At 37.7% G+C, this 24,663-nt stretch overlaps 1 protein-coding gene across 2 annotated transcripts; it reads right to left on the bottom strand.

Moving 5' to 3' along the window:
* Nucleotides 1–2,110: 2,110 nt before the first annotated feature.
* Nucleotides 2,111–18,797, bottom strand: CHURC1 (churchill domain containing 1). Of its 2 annotated transcripts, XM_036734343.1 has the most exons (4): nt 18,696–18,797; nt 10,010–10,145; nt 7,599–7,669; nt 2,111–2,940 (listed from the first exon to the last, which is right to left on the bottom strand). In XM_036734343.1, exons 1-4 carry the CDS (start codon nt 18,732–18,734, stop codon nt 2,848–2,850), a joined length of 339 nt encoding a protein of 112 aa, XP_036590238.1. In that variant the 5' UTR covers nt 18,735–18,797; the 3' UTR covers nt 2,111–2,847. The 2 variants fall into 2 exon arrangements, with proteins under 2 accessions (XP_036590238.1, XP_036590239.1); XM_036734344.1 differs by lacking the exon at nt 7,599–7,669 and having other exon boundaries at nt 2,879–2,940; nt 18,696–18,782.
* Nucleotides 18,798–24,663: the final 5,866 nt, after the last annotated feature.

Here is a 24,663-nt window from a genome sequence, read left to right as displayed (position 1 = left end):
ACTGAACAACTTCCTGTTTCCATGACCCTGGCTCAGTAGAAAGAACACTGGTTCACAAAGACCTGGATTCAGATCTGCCTCTGGCGCCTACTAGTTGTGTGATCTTGTGCAAATCACTTAACCTCTCTAAACCTCAGTTTCTTCATTTATTATTATCAACCAGGATAATAGTATCTATAGTACTTATGTCACAAGGTTGTTGTGAGGCTCAAATGCAAAATATGGACAGAATATTTTGTAAACTTTAAAGTGTTATATAAGGGCTTATTATTATTATTATTATTGTTAAACCTTGATCAGTTTTTAAAAAATGTTTTATTGATGTCTTTTCTGGAGGGAAAAAAATTTTCCTCCTTCTGTCCAAGAGAGGCTCCTCCTTTGTAAACAAGAAGGAAAAGAAAAGCAAAAATTACCCTGACTAACCTTGACAGAGAAATTTACTCTAACCCTTCTTAATTCTAAATAGATTGTTCTGTACAGATATGTTTGCATGTCATCTCCCTCTTTAGATTGTAAGCTCCTTGAGGGCACGAGCTATCTTTCTTCTTTTTGTAACACTTAACACCGTGCTTGGCTCATAGTAAGCACTGAACAAATTTTTATTGATTAATAGTCCCTTTCTTCTCTATTACAAAAAGCATAGGACCATAGATGAGCTGGAATAGGTCTCAGAGGCCATTTAGTCTAATCCTCTCATTTTCCAATTAAGGAAATTGAGGCCCACAGTGGTTAAATGACTGGCTAAGGCATATGAAGTAATAAGTAGCCGAGGTGGAATTTGAACCCAGCTCCTCAGACTCCACAGTGATTGCTCCGGAGAGAGGTATGTTTCATTCAGTTACTTGGAGTTAAACTTCTTTTTAATGATCTTTTCATTTACACTGTTAAAGTCACTGTGTAAATATGGACCTTTTTGGTTCTATTTATTTCACCGTGTATCCGTTCATACAAATTCTATTCTGTTTAAAAGAAATTCTAGAACTTTCTTTCATCTCATATCTTCATTGACAAGTAATAATCTCAACATTATAAGAAACAAAGAATAAGTGATTTATCCTGGTTCACAAAGTATGACTGAGAATTGACGAGTGAGTCTGAAATACGCCCCAATACGCACATTCTACTGTATTAGCACATAAAACCAGCATATTGAAGTGCACTTGAACCCTCAAAACTAGAAGTTGGCTAGTTTCCCCACTTTCCTTTCATTCTTCAGGCCCACGAAGAACAACAAACCAGAGACTTTAGCTTGATTATCCCTCTCACCTTGGTAGAAGACAAAGTAGATTACAGAATATTTAGACCTGTAAGGAACCTTAGAGGTAACCTAGGATAACCCTCATTTTAAAGAGGTGAAAACTGAGGCTGAGAAGAGGTCACATAATTACTAAGGGATGAAGCCAAGACTTGAATCCAAGCCTCTGGATTTAACTCCAATGCGCTTTTCACTATAATAAGCTTCCATTAAAAAGCCTTGGCTCAAGGTTTTCTTTCTATCAGACTAACTTCACAGAATAATGTTAAATAATAATAAAATACTAAAATCTGTTCTGTCTTGGTAAAAGTGCATTTTGTATTACTTTAGAAGCCTACAACAGGAAGACTGAAACACTGTATCATGATTGACCTAATGTTGGAGAAACATAAAATGGGCTTACGCATCAATTTGAAAATATATGTAATCCGGAACAAAAATACATTATAAAAGTAAAGGTAAAGCTAAAGTGAAAAATATCTTCCTCCTAAGCCCTGAATAGTTAATCTGGGCACAATGGAAAGTTCTAAGCAGTCAGTGCCTTTAATAGGCCTGGTTTTGATCTACCAAGTTTAAAAAAAAAATGCCTTCCTGGGTTTTTAATGGAGAACTTTCTCTGCTACCAAGGATGAATGTTATCAAGTGGCGGCAACACTAGGGTTAGATATAGGTATGCAGGTAAGTGCAAACATTTTCCAAGAATAAAACAACAGCTGGTTACTATCTAGTTACAGGGTTCCCATGAGTGTTGTCACTGGGATTTGAAACCTCCTCCCAAACTCACCAGAGATTTACTTCATACTTATAGAGGATTGCTGAAAAGGAGACAGACTATTCATTGAACAATACAAAATCTTCCTGGTACTAACAGTTTATTGCCTTTTTTCCTCACCTCTAAATCTTAAAAGGTATGGTTTGGTATTACCAAGTCTTTGATATATATATAAGTTTTAAAAAGTGTAAGAGAACATATGATAAAAGATTTAGAAAGGACCTCATTTTACGGATGAGGAAACTGGGATCTAGAGATACAGCGAGTAAAGTAGCAGAACTGGATACAGACCTTTGATTCCAAACCTGTGATCTGTAGAATGCTTTTAGTTTTCAAACTGTTATCACACACATATTTTCACAACAGTTTGCATAATCATATAAGGTAGATAGAACAAGAGTTATCACTTCTATTTTACAGATGAGAAAACTGGGGCCTAGAGAAGTGACTCTAGTTCCCATAGATAAGCCTACAACACATCTTCTGGTTTGTAGGCTAGTGTTTATTCCATTACACAAGGAGAGACATTTCATTCCTCTTCTAAAGATATGCTTGTTGGGGCCATTTTAGTCATTTTATTTCTCCCAGAGACATGCAGCTGCTAGTACCACTCTGACTCCAATGATGTTAACAGGAGGCTCTGCTAGGACTCAGCTCTATGGAAAGCTCCTCCTTGGAATATTTTTTTTCAGCACAGCCAATTCTGAACTTTGAAAAGCAAGCAACCATTTGAACTGAAAACAAAATGGGAAGCGATCAGGTTTTCAAGCATTCTAAGCCAGCACAGTGATGTAACCACAGTAAAACTGCGGCAGGATGTTCAGAACAAGGGAGCCATCTGTCGGGGGTCATCAGGGAGGACACTGATAGAATCTTCTGCTTTGCCACACAACAGACATAGCATGGTGTATTCCTAGGACAAGACAAAATAAATATTTACTTTTGGGACATCCAGAGGCTCACTTGATAGCTTGATTCTATTTTGTAAGAGCTTTTACCTGCAAACTGGCATAAACATGTTTTCTATATCAGTTTCTTCCAAAAACATCAGCACTGGATTATTTTATGCCACACCTTACATCTCCAGGGCCTTTCAGACAAAGGAAACAGTCTAAAGTTCCACTCATTACCTCAAAGCAGAGCACTTTATGTTGGGCTCAACGAATTACATATAAATGATCAAGGTGGGGTGGGGGATTGAATGGAGAGTGAGAATCCAGATTTGAGCTCAGGACCTTTTGGTTTATCAATTCAGCCTGTAAACATTTATCATTTACTACATACAGAGAGCAAGGTTACTAGGGGAGCTTTAAAGATGAATAACAGAGTTGTTGGTTTCATGAAATTTGCAGTATGGTAAGAGAAATAAAACATACACATAAATTAGAATAAAAAATAGAATATGTAGAACATGATGCATAAAAAGAGATATAAAGTAAAGTCAAGCCAAGAATTTATTAAGTACTTACTATGTGCCAAGCACTGTGCTAAGTGTTGGGGATAGAATGAAAAGTAAAAACAGCCTCTGCCTGCAAGGGGCTCACACTCTAATAACATGCAAACAACTATGTACATAAATAAGCCATATTTAGGATAAATTGGGAGTGATCTTAGGGCAAGGAAAGGCTTTATGTAGAAGGTGGAATTTTAGATGAGACTTGAAGGAAGCCCAGAAAGCCAGGAGGTGTATGCTTGTTGACTAAAATGAGGTCAGAGGAAGGAAAATAATTTCTGAGTGAGGGCAGAGAACAAAGAACATTTTATAGAGGATGTGATATTTGAGATGAACAAGGATGGGCTGGATCTCAAAAGGCGGAGTGAAAGGCATTCTATGTATTCTAAAGAACAGAATAAACAAGGGCAGAAAGCACTAGACATATGCAAAAACATTGAGTAATCTAGTCTAGCTAAAGCATGTAGGAGCAGGTAGAAGAAGAAAAGCTGGATAGGTAGTTTGGAGTCAGATTGTAAAGAGCCTTAAATTCGGAGCTAAGGAGTATGAACTTTCTTTAGGAAGGGTCCCTTGCAGGGTTTTGAGCACAGGATGGACACTACTAGTTTTGTATATTAAAAGGATGAATCTAGTAGTGCTATAAACAGACCATAGAAAGATGAGTCTGAAAGTGGGCAACTGGTTAAAAAGTTATTACAATACTGCAGGTAAGGGGTCCTTAAATAGGGTGATTTCAGAGAGAACAGAAAAAAAGGTACTGATGTGAGATTATTAATAACTAATATTAATTAATTAACCAAATTAATAACCAATTTGGAGAGATCCAGAGTTCCACCCTTTTTCTAAAGTCCTGACTTTAAAAAGTTCAATCTCTTGAAGAACATTGCTGATAATGAGACTGGACTAGCTTTCTTGTTCAAGACCCCACCTGGATGGAGTAGCCATTCTGTTCTCCTCAGGCTTTGGTGGGGCATAAATTCTTCTAATAGACTGCCCAAGACAATCTCTCAGTCCAAGGGTGACATGATGTCACTCTCGGCTCCTCACTGTAATATTCTTTCTCTCATTAATCCCAGTCAACTGCCACTCTTCTTCCAAAAGAACATAGAAGCCCTGAGCTCAGTGGCCAGCCAAATGACTATCCTTTTATTAATAAATGTGCTAACTTTATTAATAAAGTGATTAAATTACACAGAAACTATGTTCTTGGCCCTTTTTAATCACCTAGATAGAGATATATTGTAGAGGCAGAATCAGTGGGACCTGGCATTTGATCAGATGTTGGAAGTGTGAAAGCATGGGTGGCTGGGTGGGTATTTGAAAGAAATACAGAAGTCAAAAGGGGAGCTGCTCCTTTGGGGCTTGACTGAGCTTGTGAAAATAACCAGCTAATCAATCCGCCAGTAAATGTTTATTAGGCATTAATGGTGCTGCAGGTAACATGAAATGAAAAAATGTTCTTCCTGCCCTTAAGAAGCTTATAGATAAAGTGTTTTTCAAATGTACGTGAAATAACTAAGAACAAATTATGTGATACTGATATTGCAAAAGAAATTTGGAGAATGGAACTATTATGATGGAATGGAATAGTAATTCAGAGCAAGAATTCTAGGACTTGGTTTGGGTCTAATAATCAGACAAATACAAGCCCTTCTATCAATAAGCTGGCTTTATATGATATTGAAAAACTGCCAAAATCAAATTTCTATAGGTCAGTACACAAAATGGGGGATATGTGACCTTAATTTTGGGGCTGGAAGAGACCTTGGAGGTCATTTTTACAGATTTGATAGGTGCTCATTGTACAGATGAGAAAATTGAGGCCCAGAAAGGTTAAGAGATTTTCCTAAAGTCATAGCTTATAGATATAGTAGTAGTAGTAGCAGAGATAGGATTTGAACCTAAGTCCTCTGACTCCAAAGACAGCATTCTTTCCAGTGACTATAAGATAACTGTCTTCAAATATTTGAGGAGCAGTCACGAGGAAGAGAGATTAGCTCTGTTCTATCTGGCACCACAGGGAAGACATAGCAGAAAAAGTGAAAGCTATACAGGGAATGGGGCATAGAAATCTATCCTGCCCTACAAGAAAGTAAGGGGAAAGGGGATGGGAGGGCGGAGTGGGGTGACAGAAGGGAGGGCTGACTGGGGAACGAGGCAATCAGAATATATGCCATCTTGGAATGGGGGGGAGGGTAGAAATGGGGAGAAAATTTGTAACTCAAAATCTTGTGGAAATCAATGTTGAAAACTAAAATATTAAATAAAAATGATAAGATGAAAAAAAAAAAAGAAAAAGTGAAAGCTGCAAAGGGGCCAATTTAGACTTGGTGTCAGGAAAAACTTGTTACATTATAGCTGTTCAAAATCAGAATGGGCTACTCTGAAGGTAGCAGGTTCCCCAATCTTGGAGGTCTTTCAGCAAAGGTATGTGGTAGTAGGAGTTCTTTTTTGACTATGGGTGGATCAGATGGGAACTGAAGTCCCTCCTAACTCCAAAATTCTGTAATTCTGTAAAGATGATACTAAGGCTCTAAGTGTGAGCACTATTTTGTAGGTTTTCACATACATGATTTGCTAAAAGCAAGGCAAATATGCTTCTTTGGACCTAACTTAAGTCTAACGCTTGTTCCAAAAATAAGACACTGTTTTTTGCTTATTTAGCTGTAAATGTCAGGTTATGAAAATTTCTATCTTGCTTTTACTAGAAGACTGTAGGGCCGCTCAGCACTATATACCTTCTTTAGTAGCTTCTTTATCACAACTTCAGGTCTGACATGCATATACTACAACCACAATAACTATCTATGATAGCCAGACAAGTTAAAAAAGGTACATTAACAGTCACATGAACAGGCATAATGTAATATCCTTCATAATGTAATATTATTTAAAGATAGCAGTCCTGGCCCATGAGCACTAGAGCATATGCTTTGACCTGCTTTTCCAGTGGGAATGGCTTTGCACATATTCATTCACATACAGAGTTCTCCTCTAAATTTAGACATAAAGACGCAGGTAGGAAGAAGAGATGTCTTCTTTTTAAAGTTTATCTCAGGGTTGGCAGTCTGGTGAAGACTATAGACTCCTCAGAATAATATTTTTAAATAACTGAAAGAAATTATATATCTCAGTTCAAGATCAGTGAAAATAAAGATATACTTTTTTCATCCAAATTCAAAGACCCCAGTTTAAGAACCTGTGGTTTATATGAATGCCTTAGATGAAGGCTTAGGTGGCATGCATATAAAATTTGTGGACATGATGCTGGTAAGAAGAGCTACCATGGTGGATGAAAAGACTGGGAAACCAGAAGATCTTGACAGGTTAGAACAATGGACAAAATATAAGATGAAGTTTAATATGGATAAATGTTAAATCCAACACAAATAAAAAACAAATCAATGACACAACTATCAAGGGAGAGAGGAATGGCTAAATAATAGTTCATAAAAAAAGGATCCTGGGGGCTTAGGGGGCTAAAAACCTTTGGTAGCAACTAAACATTGCAACTAAAAAAGTTATTTTATCCTTATCTGCATTAACATAAATACCATGTCTAGAATGAGGGAGATCATAGTCCTACTCTAATCTGTTTAGGGTAATATGTTTAGTTCTGGACACCGTATTTTAGGAAAGTCATCGTTAAACTGAAGAGCACCTAGAGAAGGATGACCAGGATATTGATAAGACTTAAAATGAAGTTTTAAGAGGATTAGACAGAAGAAAGTATGGAGAAGAGTAGAATCAAAGTGGACATCACAGCAGTTTTTATCAGCTGAAGGGCTGCCATGTTGGAAAGGGACTGGAACAAGAACAATAGGTAGGAGCTGCAAAGAGCTATTTTAAACTGAGGATCAGAGCTGTCCAAAAGTATAATGGGCAGCCTCAAGAGGTAATGAATTCTTTAATATTCTAGGTCTTCAAGTGAAGGCTACACAATAACATTTAGGGATAATAGAGAAAATTCCTGCTCAAGAATAGGTGGGCCTATGTGCTTTCTGAGGTCCCCTCAGATTCCATAAATCTATGATTCTATCTGTTAGTATCTTATAAGTATTGTACCTAGGTTTTTATAGAATATTAAAAAAAATTTTCCCAAAGACTTAAGATTTTACCTGATATTCATCCATGACACTGAATGTATACTCATGCCTGGCTACTACGTGATGACAATTCTTACACACATCTGCAAGACAAATGGGAAACATGACACATTTCATAGTAAACATTTTTCTCTTTACATGGCAGTTGATTTAAAAGAATCTTAGCTCTATTTATTTTATGGAACACATAAGGAAATTTGTTATATCTACCTTTATCAAAAAAACAAACAGATATGTACCATTTTACAATTAGAGATCTAAAATTGTGGCCTGAAAGTATATATAATTCCCACTCAAAGTCATAAGGCAATCAGTGAACACGTATTTAAATGTGACTTCCAAACTCACGGCACTTGCACAAATGTACAAAAGATACTTATTTTCAAAAATGAGATGGTGTTAAACTATACTATAAGGTAAGAGCACTGTTGAATTATAAAATAGATAATTCTGATTACTTTAAACTAACCTTTCCTTGTACCTATATAGCCAAGAATAGAAGGAATGAAGAAAATTGCAAAAAAACTTTCATAGACAATCTCTCAGATAGGATGTGACTGGGTTAGATTACTACCATGGTGTAGGAAATGATGAGTTGGTTGATTTAGAAAAACATGGAAAGCTTTGGACTTATGAAGGAAGATGTTATCCACCTTCAGATAAATGGATAACAAGTGGAAATAAGTGTAGTATGGTCTTACATATAAGTATATGAATGTATATATGTTTATAGATATCTATGTATATGTATGTATATATGTGTGTACATACATATACACACATCTATCTATCTATCTATCTATCTATCTATCTATCTATCTATCTATCTATCTCTCTCTACATATTAGCCCTTAATTGCAGCCTACTTTAGGGCAGGGGGAAGGGAAGAGGGGGGAGAAAAAATAAAAAGTACATAGCAGATAACAAAAGAAAACCTACAAGAAAGCAAAGAAAAGCTGGGCAGCTTTGAAAACAATGTGTATTATTTATTATATATAGGCTTTCTCAAAATGGAAATCGTTTTACATTGAATCCTCTCTTATGTTCTGCTGTGTACATGGCAATGTTTTTTTTCCTTTCTCATTTTGTATTTAAGTTTAAAATAAACAAAATAAATAAAAAAATTTACCAATGAACTAAAAATGACTAGTCAGAATTAGGGTTGGGTAAATATGATTTATTTCAGACATTTAAAGTGAATTTAATGGTTAAAAAAAGTTTAAAAGGATACACAAAGGAAAAAGAGAGCTTTTAAAAATTATACTACCTTACCAATTGCCTGGATCTATTTTAAAGAGTTGTTACCCATCCCTCTCCCATCCCCAAATCCTTTATTCCAATTATCTGGTTACTTTGAAAATCTAAGACAATCAAGAACCTGGAAATAAGCCTCTCCAAAAGGATCTCAATAGATAAAAGAGTTGTCATAAAATTCATGCAATAAATTCATATACTTGACTCAGATGAGAGACCCTATGACTCTCATTTTGGGACAATTTCTTTTCACCTTACACATAATTGTAATAAGCTAAATTATTTGGTTTTCTTTAAAATTTGGCCTCCTCATGTACAGAATATTAGAAAGAACAGACCAGAAGAGAATGACGAGATCCTACTAGAAGCAGATCCACTGACAGTTCAGGAAAAGTGACGAAGGTAACAGAAAAATTTAAAAAGGATATATAATAAGAATTCAAAAAGTACAGCAACCTGGGGCAATCAACCCTACGGTATAGCACCATAACCAGCAAATCTGAAACTGAGGCTAGAATAAAAAATCATGCCTCACTATTCTAAGGGCAAGGTGTACATGGGACAGTAAATGAATATTTTATATGTTTTCTGTCCCCTCAACTTTGACCCCGCAGGCAAATGTTTCATCTGCTTCATGTTTGTGAAGGCTTCAATTATCTGGGAAATTCCCTCATGTAGAATCAATCAATCAATCAACATTTATTAAAGTATCTACTATATTCCAGGCACTGTGCTACATTAAAACAAAAAAATGAAATAATCTTTACTCTCGATGAGCTTATATTCTATTGAATAATAACAGTTCACATTTAGATAGTTCTTTACAGTTTTCAAAAGGCTTTCTTTACAACAATCCTGAAGGTGAACAATCCTATTTTATAGGTGAGGAAATGAGATTCATGGAGGTTAATTGACTTGCATATGGTCACAATCAGAACTCAAATGAAGATCTTCTGTCCTGTGTTCTTTCCACTCTCCTACTTTCTATTGCCTTTTTCTAACAATTTTACAAAAATGAGGCTTTTGGTGTACTTTCCTCTAGCTTAACAAAGCAGTTCACAGCAACACAAAAACTTAAACCTAAAGTTCTATTTACATAATAGATGTGCTTAATTAAACTAAAATCTAATAACAAATGGTCACTAATTAAAAAAATAAAGCCTTCTTACGATCATAGGTAACTATTTCTTCTCCATCTTCCTCTTTCATGGATTTATTTGCAATCAGCATAAAATCCCGTTTATTACACATTGCACAGCCTATGTAGTTCAGCAAAAAAGATCCATTTTCCAGGCAGGTGTTACCCTAAAGTACCAAAAATTAAAACAAAAATAAATTCTTTTTAATCTGCAGTATTACAGCATTTAAATATAATAATATTTAAGAATAAAGCATTCACTTCAAAATTACTATTGAAAAATTTTTCAATGAACTTGGAGAAAAGGTTTTTAGACAAAATCATGGCCCCAAATTTGCTCACTTGAAGACTGTACTAAATAACATTCCATAAAGGGCCAAGACCCTCTATATCAAACTGGAGTTCAGAGAATTAGCTTTCCGTTAGAATGGCAAAAACCATTTTTTAGAACAATTAGGAACTATGCCCAAAGGGCTATAAAACCATGAATATTCTTTGACCTAGTAGTACCACTACTAAGTCTGTACCTCAAAAGAGATAAAAAACAAAAAGGAAAAGGATCCATACATACAAAAATATTAATAGCAGCTATTCTGGTGGCAAAGAACTGGAAATTGAGGGGATGCCCATCAACTGGGGAATGGCTAAACAAATCATGCTAGGTGATTGTGAGGGAATACTATTGTGCTATAAGAAATGATGAGCAGGATGCTCTCAGAAAAACCTCGAAAGACTTACATGAGCTGAAGCAAAATAAAATGTCCTGTGTACAAATTAACAGCAATATTGTAAGATGATTAACTCTGAATAACTTAGCTATTTTCAGCAATACAATGATCTAAGACAACTCAGAAGGACTTATGATGAAAAATGCTATTCATCCCCAGAGAAGGAACTGATGTTGTCTGAATACAGACTGAAGCATACTTTTTTACTTTATTTTTCTTGAGTTTTTTTTTTTGGTCTGTTTTCTTTCACAACATGACTAACAGGGAAATGTGTTTTGCATGACTATACATGTATAACCTATATAGAAATGCTTGCCTTCTAAATGGGGTGGAGGGGTGGACAGGGAGGAAGGGAGAGAATTTGGAACTCAGTTTTAAAAATGAATGTTAAAAATTATTTTTACATGTAACTGTGGGAAAATAAAATATTAAATAAAAATAATAAAATAACTCTAGAAAATATAAAATTCTTGGGAGTCTACCTGCCAAGACAAACCCAAGAATTATATGAAGACAACTACAAAACACTTCTCACAGAAATAAAGTTAAATCTAAACAACTGGAGAAATATTAATTGCTCATGGGTAGGCCAAGCCAATGTAATAGAAATGACAATTATACCTAAATTAATCTATTTATTTAGTGCCATGCCAATCAAACCACAAAAAGTTATTTTACAGAGCTAGAAAAAATAATAACAAAATCCATCTGGAAGAACAAAAGGTCAAGGATTTCAAGGAAATCAATAAAAAAAAATATGAAGCAAGGTGGTCTAGCTGTACTAGATCTTAAACTATAAACTTTATTATTATCAAAAGTCTGGTACGGGTTAAGAAATAAAGTGGTAGATCAGTGGAATAGATTAGATACACATTACATTATAGTAAATGACCACAGTAATCCAGTATATGCTAAACTAAGCTTTTGGAACAAAAACTCATTATTTGACAACTGCTCGGAAAACTAGAAAATAGTATGGCAGAAACTAGGTATAGACCAACATCTCACATCATATAACAAGATAAGGTCAAAATGGGTACATGATTTATACATAAAGGGTGATACCATAAACAAATTAAGAGAGCATGGAATAGTTTATTTATCAGATCTATGGATAAGGGAAGAATTTAGGACCAAAGAAAATAAAGAGAGCATTACAAAATGTATGACAGATAATTTCGATTATATAAAATTAAATTTTTTTTTTTGCACAAACAAAACCAGTGCAACCAAAATTATAAGGAAAGAAAACTGATGGAAAATGTTTGCAACAAATATCTCTGATAAAGGCCTCATTTCTCAAATGCAAGTTACTGGAGAATAAGGAGCTGTATACAGTTTGGTGTTTTTTGGATTCCAATTGTCTAGTACAATTTCTGATACCTAGATGATTAATAAATGCTTTTTGGGTGACTTTAAAGATGAGGAAACTGAGGCTGACAGAGGTGAAGTGATTTGTCTAGGGGTCACACAGCTATGTCTAGGTCTGATATCATATCCAAAGCCTGGTCTCCCTGACTCTCAAATCCAGGGTATTATCCACTCTGCCATGCCTTCTAATTGTACTTTTAAGGTACTCAGTTGAACTTTAAAATAGCTCTTCTCTTAGTCACAACTCAGTCAAATATGATTCCTGGGCCAAAAAAAATTCCCAATTGTAGGTGATTGATTTATAGCAAAGAGAAAGCAAGAGGTCTATAATCCATGAGATAGGACACAAATACAAAAAATAGGAGTCTGTTTGCTCTCTATAACACTATTTGTGGTAATGCTTCATAAAAATAATTTTGGCATTTGGTTCAAGAGAAGTTTTCCCCAGAGGCTTTTTAAAAATTAAAAGGCTATATTCTATCACTTCCTAGCTAACAATCTCAAGAAAATGTAATCATGACAACAGCTCTGTGAATTATGTTTTATAAAATTTGTATTTTATAAAAAAAAAAATTCACATTCAATCAAAGGCATGTTGAATTACTGCTCTGGAGCAAAAGACACATTTTCAGTTGATAATAACTCATGTACTTTACATTTGATTCAAATTTTATACCATAATAAAAGAGAAGGAAAAATAAGGTAGAAAATGCCTATTGATGGATCTATGAAAGAAGGAATGGTAATGGGATGGTGACCAGTTTTTTCTCTGGGTCTGGGAAAGCGTGTGGTGTAGTGGAATGAACACTGGACTCCTAACTAGAATTGGGTTCTAGTTCGAGCTTTGCCAATAGCTGCGTGGTGTCAGAAGTCATACTTCTTCTGGTTTTGTTTCCACAACTGTAAAATTAGGATTGGTAAACTAGATCACATCTAAGGTCTCTTCCACTTCTGAGTCTATAAAAATGACCAAAAAATTATACACAGGTGGATACTGACAAAAATTTTTGTTGTTCAGTCGTGTCCAACTCTTTGTGACCCCATTTTGGTTTGTTTTTTTTTTTTGGCAAAAATACTGGAGTGGTTTGCCATTTCCTTTTTCAGCCCATTTTACGGATGAAGAAACTGAGGCAGAGACTTGCCCAGGGTCACATAGCTAGCATGTGATCTCAGGACAGATTTGAACTTAGGAGGATGAGTCTTGACTCCAGGCTGGCACTCTATCCACTGTGCCAGCTAGTTGCCCCTCAAGAATACTATCTTACATCTGTAAGAACTAAGATTCAACTCTCATGACTCCTCAGATCAGGGAGGTAACCCTGTGTTCTGTAAGAATATGCCACTGAAACCCCAGTTCTAGTAAGTCCTATAAGACCAAGCTGTAGCTCAGTTCGAAGAGGCTTATCATCAGAGTGATCACCAGGTGACTTTTTTTTTTTTTTGGTGACAGGAACTCATGAAAAATTTTTTTTAAGGAACAGAAAGGTTGTACTCCACATAAGTGGAACCAATAAAATCATAGTTCTTTTAAAAGAAGTATATTTGTACAGTGCTTTACAGTTTGCATTTGCACACATATTCTTCTGAGCCTCACAACAACCCTGGAAAGGAGGTTAAGAATTAATCCTGATTTTATGGATGAGAAAGTTAAATAACATGGTCATATGGTTACTGAGTGAGCAAGCCATGCCTCCAACCAAGGTCTTCTTATTCCTAGATCAATGCTATTTCCTCACAGTGCCACCATATAAGTATCTTTGATCTTATCACAAAATGTGATCTCTTTATGAAATGCAAACTTCAAGAACTGGCACGATGGAAGAAGAGACATACATTATAACTTTCGCGTTATGAAAAACGAGCTCTTGGGATGGCTGAATTTACAGATTCCAGACTTGGCTTTTTAGCCCCATATCACTGAAAGCAGTGAAGATAAGCTACAAGGAACCTTTGTCAATGAGTCCACCATATGGTGATTAGTTGCAATCATCAGACTTCTGAGAACGTGGATTTACGTATGCAATATTACAGAGCTTCTTCATACTGAGAGGAAAAGAATACATCAATCTCATAATATGTAGCCTACTACAATGATAGTTTCAAAATGTTACCAGAAACAAGTGGATAAGGTTTAAAAATAAATTTCAACATGTTAATAAGTATCCTTGGGAAATATAGTTATGACTCGGCATTTGAAAAACTAGGTATATGCATTTGCTGTGAGTAATGTCTGTCTCTTACTCCTGACCCAGAAAAAATGTTGTGATAAGAACTGATACAATTCACAATGTATTACAGTAACGTAATTTCAGGAATTTGTGGTAATTCTGAAAGGAACTGTACTGAATATACTTGGTTGAGCAAATGTTTCTGTATAGACAGTGCAAAGTGCAACACTGTAAACAAGAATGGTGCAACAGTTTAAAGTGTTTACGAAAACAGATTTTTAAAAAGAACCCAATATAAGATCCTATTGTGCTTCTTGTTTATTGATTGCCAAAAAGTATTTGAATAAAATGTCACTTTACAAACTCTGTATCCCACCTATACATCATAATCTCTCAGGATTGCTTAGAAGATGTAACAACAGAAATAGCTGTTAAATGATCCTTTGATAATAAATTTTAAGCAAAACATTTGACTATTTAAGTACTGAGAGTCATTTATAGGTATTTTAACGAGTTTTATTAGACTATAGTTTGAATGAAGAAATAGTTAGCCTAATATAACTTACTGCATGTGGAAAATATAAAAGTAATAAAACTATTTAAAATATTTTTTATGTGTAGATTCACTTTTCACTAAGACTGATTTCTCCTCTAGTTAAAATTAACAAGATTTTAGTGAATGTTCTTGTACTGTTGAACAGTTTAAATAGACATGAATAACATACTGGATAAAATTCTGGATTACTTTGGAAGATTTTGTAGTCACAAATTATGTCCTAATACAACAGTTTTAGAAAACAGTAAAATTAGATTCAGTACTGTTTCAGACTAGTTCACTAGATAATTTCTGGGGGAAGAAAGGTTAGTTTTTGAGTTCGGTAAAAAAAAAATGGGTTTGGCAAACTAATAATGTCCATTCTCATGTTTGGTTCATGATTCTGTTCAAGAACTCACTGTAAATACATCACCATCTGCACTGAATTCAGGCCAATTTGTTGCTTGTCTGTGAAATGCACCCACCACAAACCTCCAGACATCTGTACATATCCAAAAGAGAAACATCTAAATATTGTACATATTGGAAGTTTGAACTGGGAACTACCTACGCATACCACATTTGGAACTCCCCATTAGGCTAACCCATTATCCCCTCCCTAGCTAACATTTTCAATCTCTCCCTCCCTACTGATTCCTTCTCCTTGACCTTTATATGTACAACTAGGTCTCTTTTATGCTAGTAACACCTTCCCTTGATACAACTCCCTATTCCCATCATCAAGCTACTGTCTTTCCTTCCTTCAATACTAACCATCTATAATATATGAGCAATTTACACCTGCTGCCTCTAATTCCTCAACATGCATACCTTCTTTAACCCCTTCATTAGTCATTTGGAACTATGCTTCTGAAAGTCTTGCATAACCTACTTGTCAAATTCAATGGCTTTTTCTCAGCTGTCAAGATGTAGTACTTTGAAATTCCTTACCACAGCCTCCAATCTTTCTATCTCTCACACTCTATGCCCTTCTCTTGATCTTGGCTGCTCTGACATCACAATCTCCCAGTCTGCTTATGTATCTCCATGCCCAGCCTCAACTCCAAGGCTTGCCACTGTAATGTTTTATTCGCAACTACTCTAGAATACCTTACCTTCCTCACTTTGTCATTCCCTACCTTTGAATCTTTATTTTTAGGTAATCTCAGATGGTGCTCCTGCTCCCTGGCTGCTGAGTGGAATTGGAAAGTAAGGAAATCAGATCAATTTTACCTGCTATTCATTTTTGAAGAGGACCAATGACATTACTGGGTGATATCTTGACTTGTGGGTGAACTGGATTTAAGTGAGGAAGACTTGCACAAAGTCATCAGCTTTGCTCTTTCTTCCAGAGTCATCAAAGTCCAGTGGCAGGACAAAAGTCAGGACAACTGGACCCTGAATGCAGTAGATGACTTTAGTGTCTTTGATGTCTAAGTTCTAAGCACTCCACAGCACCTGCTTCAGCTGCCTTTACGGCCTTTGGAACAAATTGTTCTGATCTGCCCATTCTGCTGGGGGAAGTCTTCACATGCTTCGGGTAAACATGTGTTAACTCACCGATGGGTTTGTGGCCCGTTAGTTACCCATAAAACTAATTTAGCCTGTCTGCCAAGATGGTTTACCAGGATGTGGGTGCTATAGTTTCTTGGAGCCACAGGTGAGAGTTAAGTGCCAGGTGGCCACCAAAGATGCATAGTCCTGAAAAAAGCTCAGAAAGCCCTTATGGCAGAGGTGCTAGTCCTCTCCAGGTTGACTAATTAAAGTTGCAAAGAAGCATACTTTGGTTCAGCATAAGGAAAAATTTTGAAACAATTGGAACTATACAAAAGTGAAATGGGCTGCCTAAGGCAGAAGTGAGTTCCCCTTCAGTGGAGTTCTTCAAAGCAATTTATAAAATGCCTACTACAATGAAAGCACTTGGCTAGAGACTGGTTATACAGAGTAGCTGGGAGGAGAAGGGAATCAGCAAAAACTCTACAAGGCACACAAGCTGAATCTTGAAAGCAATTAGTGATCCCAAGCAGCCTGTGTAAAGCTACAGAAGTGGAAAATGGAGTATCATGTATAAGGAACAGCACACAGTTGGCTGGGACACAAGAGTGCATGAGACAGAGTAATAGGAAGTATCTGGAAAGGTGGGTTCTTCACCCATCTCCTTGATTTCTGCTTGTGTTCATAAGGTCATAAAATTATTTACTTAAAGCTAGAAAGACTTTAATACATTACACCAGGAAACTAAAGCCTATAGAGGTTAAATAATTTGACTAAGGTCACATAAGCAGTGACAGAGTCAAGATATGAATCCATTCCCTATGGCTCCAAATCTAGCACTCCTTCCACTGTACCATATTGCCTCATGGTGCTCCTGGCCCTAGAATGCTCTTTCTTCCTCCAAATATCTAAAAGACTACAAGAGCAAAGGTCCGTTTGATCTCCTTTTCTGAACTCCTATAGCATATATTGACTATCACCCTTTTTGGGGACATAATCATATATCGCCTTATGCTGATACTAAGCTGCTTCAAGGGCATGATATGTCTGTTCCTCAAGAGGTTCATAGCATCATATATTGAGTCCAGATCCTCATTTTATAGTTGAAAAAAACTGAAGCCCAGAGAAATTTCTACTTATGTTGTATAAGCATATCATTTGTAGTTTATAAAGGACTTTTCTATACATTATGTCATCTGATTCTCATAACGAAACAGCTGGTAGGCAGAGTAGATATCCTATTTTACATATCAGGAGATGGAGACTTACTCAGGCAGATTTGGCTAAATTCACATTTACTAATGGCAGAGATGAGATTAAAACCCAGGTCTTTTGAATCCTTATTTGATGTTCTTTGCTCTAAGGCCACATGGGATCTTAAATATCTTTGGTTATCCCTCTACATTTAAGAAAGTGCTATATTAGTACAAACATAACATTCCACAAAATAGGGAACACTCTTAATGAAATCTCTTTAAACATAAAAAATATGGGCATAAAAAAATCACACAAAATTGCTACATAAGGCATTTACAGCAAAAGGATTAAAACATTTTTCATTCCCAACACAACGCTTTAAAATTTTATTTTTCACCATTCCTCATCTTTAATAACTTACACTTCTACAATGCTTTAAGGTTTACAAAGCACTTTCCTCACAACAACCCCGTGGGGCAGACAAGGCAAATATTACTATGGTTATTTTCTATAAGGAGAAAAGAATAAGCATTTATATGGTGCCTACTATGTGCCAAGCACTTATGTCTCAATCTGGAATTTAGAGGTCTTGTGATCAAACACACTACCCACCTCCTGACAGACAGATAGAGGACTCAGGAGGCAGATTGAGACCTCTGTTTTTGGAGATGGCCAATGAAAGGATTTCGTTTGCTTGCCTACACGCGTTTCTAAGGAGGGTTTTGTCTTTCTTTCTCAAAAACAGTTGGCAGGGGAGGTGGATTTTCGTTGACTGAAAAAAGAAAAACTTCTGTGGGAAAATCTGCTTCAATTCTTGAACAAAATGTATGATTTAGAAAAAAGACCTGCATGAGGTGTCAGGACAGCCTGCTTACGAGGGATCGCTACACAACTTGCTGAATGGCAACGGGGATTTCCAAGGACAAGAGAAAACCACGCGAGCTTTATCGCATCACGGAGGACCCGCTCTGCCCGCGCCGGGCGCCCCCTCGCTCGGCTCCAGGGGCGGCACCGCGCCTGCCGGGCACCGCCAGGGTAAAGGGCAGGGGCCCAAAGGCAGCGACGTCAGCCCGCCCAGGGCCGGGCAGCCTTGCTTCCGGCGGCCGGAGCGAGTCTGTTCTTACGCTCACACCTCAGGCAGCCCTTCCTTCCCATCTACAGAATCGGAGCTAGAGCGGCTACAGGCCAAGGGGGAGGCGGAAGACCCCACGCCCAGCGGCTCACCCGGTTCGGGTATTCCTTCTCCACACAGTCCCCACACATCGCGGTACCTGCAGCGCCCCTCGGTCACGGCGGCCACCGACTTCCGGGATGACGTAACCTCGCGAGAGCTGGGCAGGGGCTGACGTAGGCGCCCCCAAGCGACCGTCCCCTGGGGACGCGGAAACAGGGAGATTGCCGAAAATCCCGCCCCCTAGCGAAGCCTGAGAATAGGCTTACGGGGCGCTGAGGGCTTCGGGAAATGATGAGTGAAGGGGCGGTGTAGGTGCGGGCCTTCCTGAGGACGGATGGACGGACATATAGATGGATAAATGGATAGATGAATGATGACAAATGGATAAAGGATAAATAGATGGAGAGATCAATTGTAGATAAGTGATAAATGGGTGGATGATAGATGACAAATGGATAGATGGATAGACAGATAATGGGTAGATGATAGATGGATAAATGATAGATACATAGATAGGAGGCAAATGGATAGATGATAGACGACATGGTTGGATAGACAGATTAGATAAATAAAGCAAGCATCTATTAAGCGTTTCCTATGTATCGGGCACCTTGCTAAACACCAAGGATAGGAACGTAAGCAAACTAGATAGTTCCTCTCGCAGAGAGCAAACACACTCAAGGAGCTTATATTCTGATGGGGGAAGGCTGCAGGTGAGATGGTAAAGTTAAAAGTTCAGGGAGCGAGTAGAGCTGGGAATAAAAGAAGTATGTCCTGACCCCTCATGAAATGGTGTTCCCATGGTGGGACTTTCTAATCAGGAGAGCAGGATCTTTATGCAGTACAGAGAATGTACTCCAGCTCAGTCTTTCGGCCAAAAAGCTTGACAAACCACTTTGCCATACAAGAGAAGGGCAAATGATTCCTTCTCTGTGTCTTAGTTCATGCTATATATAAAGGGGAGTGATGATTGAAATCCTACAAGCATCATCATCATAATGTAGATACAGAGCTGGAAAGGACCTCAGAGACCATCAAGTCGAATTCCCTTATTTTACACATGAGGAAACAGATCTAGGAAGGTTAAGTGAGTTGCCTAGGTCACAGAATTAATAAACATCAAGCAGAATTCGAATCCCTTGCACCTAAGAAGCATCTCATAGGACAGTGATAAGGTTAATAAGAGATCAGATTTTGTTGGCAAATAAATCAAAAGTACTTTGTATGTTTACAATACTTGTATGCTCTAAATATTACCATATATCATAGGTGCTCTGGGAACTACTGACTTCCTTCAACGCTCAGGTGCCACCTCTTCCCAACAAGATCCTGATTATTGTGGGGTTGTTGGTGCTCTTTCCGCATCAGATTACTTTCTGTATTTTCTATATTTACTCATCTGTAAACATGGTATATCACCAATAGTATATAATCTTCTGGAGGGCAGAAACTTTATTTTTTTTTGTTTTGGTGAAGACAAAGTAGCTTACACACAAGTGTTTTTAAAAACTCCTTAAAGTTGTGGCATTATTAATAAAAAAGTAGGGAGTTGGTCCTGACCAACTGATTTCCCTCAGCCAAGGATGTAAACACAAATAACAAGGTGGTAAACTTAGTGTAAAGACAGGGTAATTTCAGAAAATAAAGTGGTTGGTAGCCCATTGACTATAATGTTTTATATGGAATGACTTACCCAGTGAGAAACATTGCATCTGCCAGGAAGCAAAGACATACACACTTTCTGGACAGACATGGACGCAAGGAAGGAGTAGAGTTTAGCAACTTGAGGCAGGAGACACTTAACAGAAAAGGGAGCTTACTATGGACCCAATAAAGAGGTAGTCCTGGCAATCAAGAGTCAAGCTATGGCCAGGAGTGGACCCTAGGAGCCTAGCTGAGTGACCTCCCTAGGAGTGATATGAGGATTCCATGAGGAGAGGAAGAACATCAGGGCCCTACAGTCCTACAGTACTGGGAGCATGAATTGGCTTGGTCATATGTGTTTCCTGTATATGTGCCTCATTACCCTTGTATTCTGTTTGTGCCCACTCTTCTGATGGATGCTGTGTGTATTTGTGGGAGAATGAACTTTAGATTTATGAGGAGGCTATTTTGTAGCTACTGTTCTACTATGTCATCTTAGAAAATGTCTTTTCTTTGAACTTCTAGTGCCTTATTGTTAGCGGGAAGCAAGTTTGGAGAGAGGAATCTAGGCCCACAGGGGACCCAAGACCTACCAATAGTAGCTAGCCTCCAGGGACCCAGCTCAAGAGTGAAAAGCCAAGAAAAAGGAGCAACTTAGAAGAAGCACTTCTTTAGATCGTAGATTAAAGTTTAACCCACTCCTCTTCTGAGATGAGGGAATAAATTCATCCAGGGGTAGCAAGTTGGCCAAGGTTACACAAATAACTTGCTCTTCCTCTTCCTTGTTCTGTGCCCTTTTTACTGTATCAGCTTAATAAATAACCTTCCTCTAACTGTAATTTAAACCGAAGGAGAATGTTCTACTAATTTCATCATGGACCATGTATCCAAAGAACCTCAATACCACAGCAGCAGACGCTGTAAATAATTAGGATGTAGAGATAGCTTGCATATAGCATTATATCCTTTGGTGTCTCTTAAAAGCAGTATGGTGTGTCAGAAAGAACATTGGATTTGGAGTTAAAAGACCTGGGTTTGAGACTTAGTTCTACTGTTTAACATCTCTCAGCCTTAATTTCTTTATCTTTAAATGAGGGGAGTGAATTAGATGATTTCTAAGGGTCTTTCTAATTCTAACTTCCATGATTTGACTTTCCTCCTGTCTTTAATTCTGATGACCTATCTTCATTACACCTGGGTGATTAAAACAGATATTGAAGGAGGATGCAGGTGTCTCCTCTAGGGCTATTTTACAGTAATAATGTGAATAAAGAGGGATTGAAGAGCCAATGAGACTCAACTGGAAATTAAAAGCCATAACAACCAATCCTGAAACATGGCTATTTAATTGGGTTTGCTAAAAATAGAGTACTGTGTGCCAAAAGGAGCATTAAAACTGTAATGTTTTGTATTCAGCCTCTCATGTAGAGCTGCAGCTGTTATAAAATCACATGTACAATGCTGTATGTGCCAGTAATACCATAGCTCACATTACTTTTTTGTTAGAAGTATGGGTTTATCATAGCAAGTGTTTATATAGCACATTTAACTTTTTAAACTGTTTTCACTTCTGGTATTTCATTTAATCTTCTAAGAAACCTTGCGAAGATAGGTGAAGCAAGTATTATTATATCTATTTTTTTAAAATGAAAATGAATTAAAATGAAATGAATTAAAATTAAAATGAAACCTAGATACATATGAGCTTTAACTAAGGTTAAGGGAACACAGTTCATTAGTGGTAAGGCCAGGACTAGAAACCGATCTTTTTCCTCTCAGCTCTTTCTGCTGGAATTCGTGCTTTTCTGCCTAATGGAGCATCTGCCTATATTCCTTTGGAACATACCTTCAAATACTGCTACTCTTTCTCATCCTCTTATTTTTATTTCTTTAATAATTGCCTCCATTAAAAGTAATGTGAAGCACAGACAGCAATAGCAACCACAAGGGGGAAGTATATAGTTTCCATGCTCTGCCTGAGGCAGAAAGAGGAGGATGCCAAAGAAAATGGTGCAGCTATTAGATAGCACACAAAAAGAATGCCTTGGGGAACGAAATGATTTTAGGTTCTAAGGGGTCACAGCTGAGCTGGTTAACAGAAGTCATCTTCCCAGAGAGAGTGGAAGGATCATTCAGATGAGCATGTGAATAAGAATGATCCTAAGAGGGCCATCTTATTCATGGTCAGCAGCTTTCCACAAAGTTGCCCAAACCATTGTTGTTCAGTCATGTCTGACTCTTCATGACCCCATACACCATGCTGTCTCTTGGGGTTTTCTTGGCAGAGTTCCTGGAGTTGTTTGCCATTTCCTTTGCCACTGGGTTAGATAGGTATATATGTATGTATGTATGTATGTATGTATGTATGTATATATGGGGTGTTCATGAAGACTAGCACCTCTGGTGTAAGAGCTTGCCAAGCCCTTTTCAGGGCTGTTTGTCCACCCGATTCACCCAACTCTCACCTGTGGCTCCAAGACCAGAAGACACCCTGGTAAACCAGCCACACCCTGGTAAACCATCTCTACAGATGGGCTAAATGAGGTTGAGGGTAACTGAAGGGCCACAAACCTGTCAGTGAATAGGGGTGGGGGAGAGTGCCTACTCCAAGCATGTAAAGACTTCCCCCAGTGAAATGGGCAAATGAGGAAACTTGTTCCAAGATCCACGAAGGCAGCTGAAGCAGGTACTGTGGAGTGCTTAGAGCTTGGTCAGACACTGAACATGCCAAGGTCATCCTCTGCATCCTGGGTCATTGCCAGTCATCCTGACTTTTGTCTTGCCACTGACTTTGATGACTCAGGAGGAGAGAATGAGGCAGACAACTTTGTGCAACTCTGCCTCACTAAAATTCAATTCATAAACAAGATATCACCCCATGATGTCATTGGTTATCTTCAAAAATGGACAAACAACAATAAGGCAAACAGAAATTAAGAGACTTGTCACTCTGCTACTAAGGGTCTAAGGCTGGCTTTGAATTCAGGTCTTCCTGACTCCAGGCCTAGCATGCCATCCTATCCACTGAGCCATCTAGCTGCCACCCAAACCATTCAGACTTTCCCCTGAGCTTTTCTTGTTCAAGTATTTAAAAATCGTAAGTGAAAGAAAGGGGAGGGAGAGGGAAGGAAACAGATGTTAAATTTTTTTAAAAGTTTAAAAAAATGGTATAAAATAAATAATAAAATATTTCTTTCCCATTTCTCTTCTCCTATAGGTGTTCATATTTTAAAACTAAGTTTCTAGTGGGCAGTGGCCATGTTTTATAATAGGATTGTCCTCAAATAATGTTTTATCCAGGGCAGGACTATGCCCATATAGATAATTACTAGATAGTGTTTGATGATGATGCTACAAATGACATAGAGATGTGTGATGCAATTTATTTTTGAGTGTGAGTCTGGGGAGGTGTTTCCTTTAATCAGTTTGATCCGTTCTCCCTCCCTCCCATTAACCTGATAAGATTATGGAACATAGCCTTTTATCTTAAGTTCATAGATCATAGTTTTAGAGCTCACCATGTAGATGTCATCTAGTCCATATCAACAAGCATTTATTAAGTGCCTACTGTATGCTAAGTACTATATTAAGCTTTTGGCATACAAAGACAAAAGTGAAACAGTCCATGCCCTTAAATCATTTACAGGGGGAGGAGGGAGGGGGACAGGGAGGGTGGGAGGTAGAAGAAGAGAAGAAAATATGAACATAACCACTAGGTGTCATTGTTTCACTATAAACATATCTAACATTGACTCACTATGGAACTAGGGATGGCGGGGTGAGGGACAGGATCTGTGTTCTTACTTTAGCCTCCCAATTAGAAGGGGGCAGAATCTAAATCCTCACAGATAATACCTACAGAGCCAGCTTGGAGCTGAGACTTTCTCTTCTAGTCTCTCTTAGTTCCCCCTCACCCCAGGCAGAGTTTTGCCTCCCAGACCATCTCTCATACCTTCAGGGGCACCGTGGCTCAAATGGCTCATATTCTAGGGGAAATCTATGCAAGTCCCTAGTTTGAGGGTCCTTCTTGGGATAATTATAGTCTCATTAATAGAATTAAACTCTAATTCTCTCTCTACAACTTTACTGTGAGGTCTTTTAATCTCCCATGCCAAGCTTGCCTGATCTTACTGTAGATAATCTGTGAAATACAAAAGCCCCTTAAAGCTGTGCATGCCCACCCCTTCCCAGTTTTGATCTCAAGTAATGACAGGCCCTGAGATAATGGGTACAAACTCACTTATAAAAAAGATAATCGGGATGGCAAAGTACAGAAAAATGGGACAGAGTTGGGTTTGTTTGTTCATTTGTTTTTCAGCTGTGCCTAAATAGATGGAGAAGTGGGGTGGGAGTGGGGGAGGGGGAAGAAGATTC

Source organism: Trichosurus vulpecula, chromosome 8 (genome assembly GCF_011100635.1).
Source record: "Trichosurus vulpecula isolate mTriVul1 chromosome 8, mTriVul1.pri, whole genome shotgun sequence".
In the NCBI taxonomy this organism is placed as follows: Eukaryota; Metazoa; Chordata; class Mammalia; order Diprotodontia; family Phalangeridae; genus Trichosurus; species Trichosurus vulpecula.
The sequence above is the reverse complement of the archived record's forward strand: the minus strand, read 5'-3'. Positions and strand labels throughout refer to the sequence as shown.

Excerpts from the sequence above, each read along its gene's own strand:
- CHURC1 (XM_036734343.1), bottom strand. The coding sequence starts at position 18,734 with ATGTGTGGGGACTGTGTGGAGAAGGAATACCCGAACCGG. Across the intron at positions 10,146-18,695 it reads AGAAGGAATACCCGAACCGG|GGTAACACCTGCCTGGAAAA; the intron begins GTGAGCCGCTGG and ends TTGGTACTTTAG. Across the intron at positions 7,670-10,009 it reads AGAAATAGTTACCTATGATC|ATGTGTGTAAGAATTGTCAT; the intron begins GTAAGAAGGCTT and ends TTTGTCTTGCAG.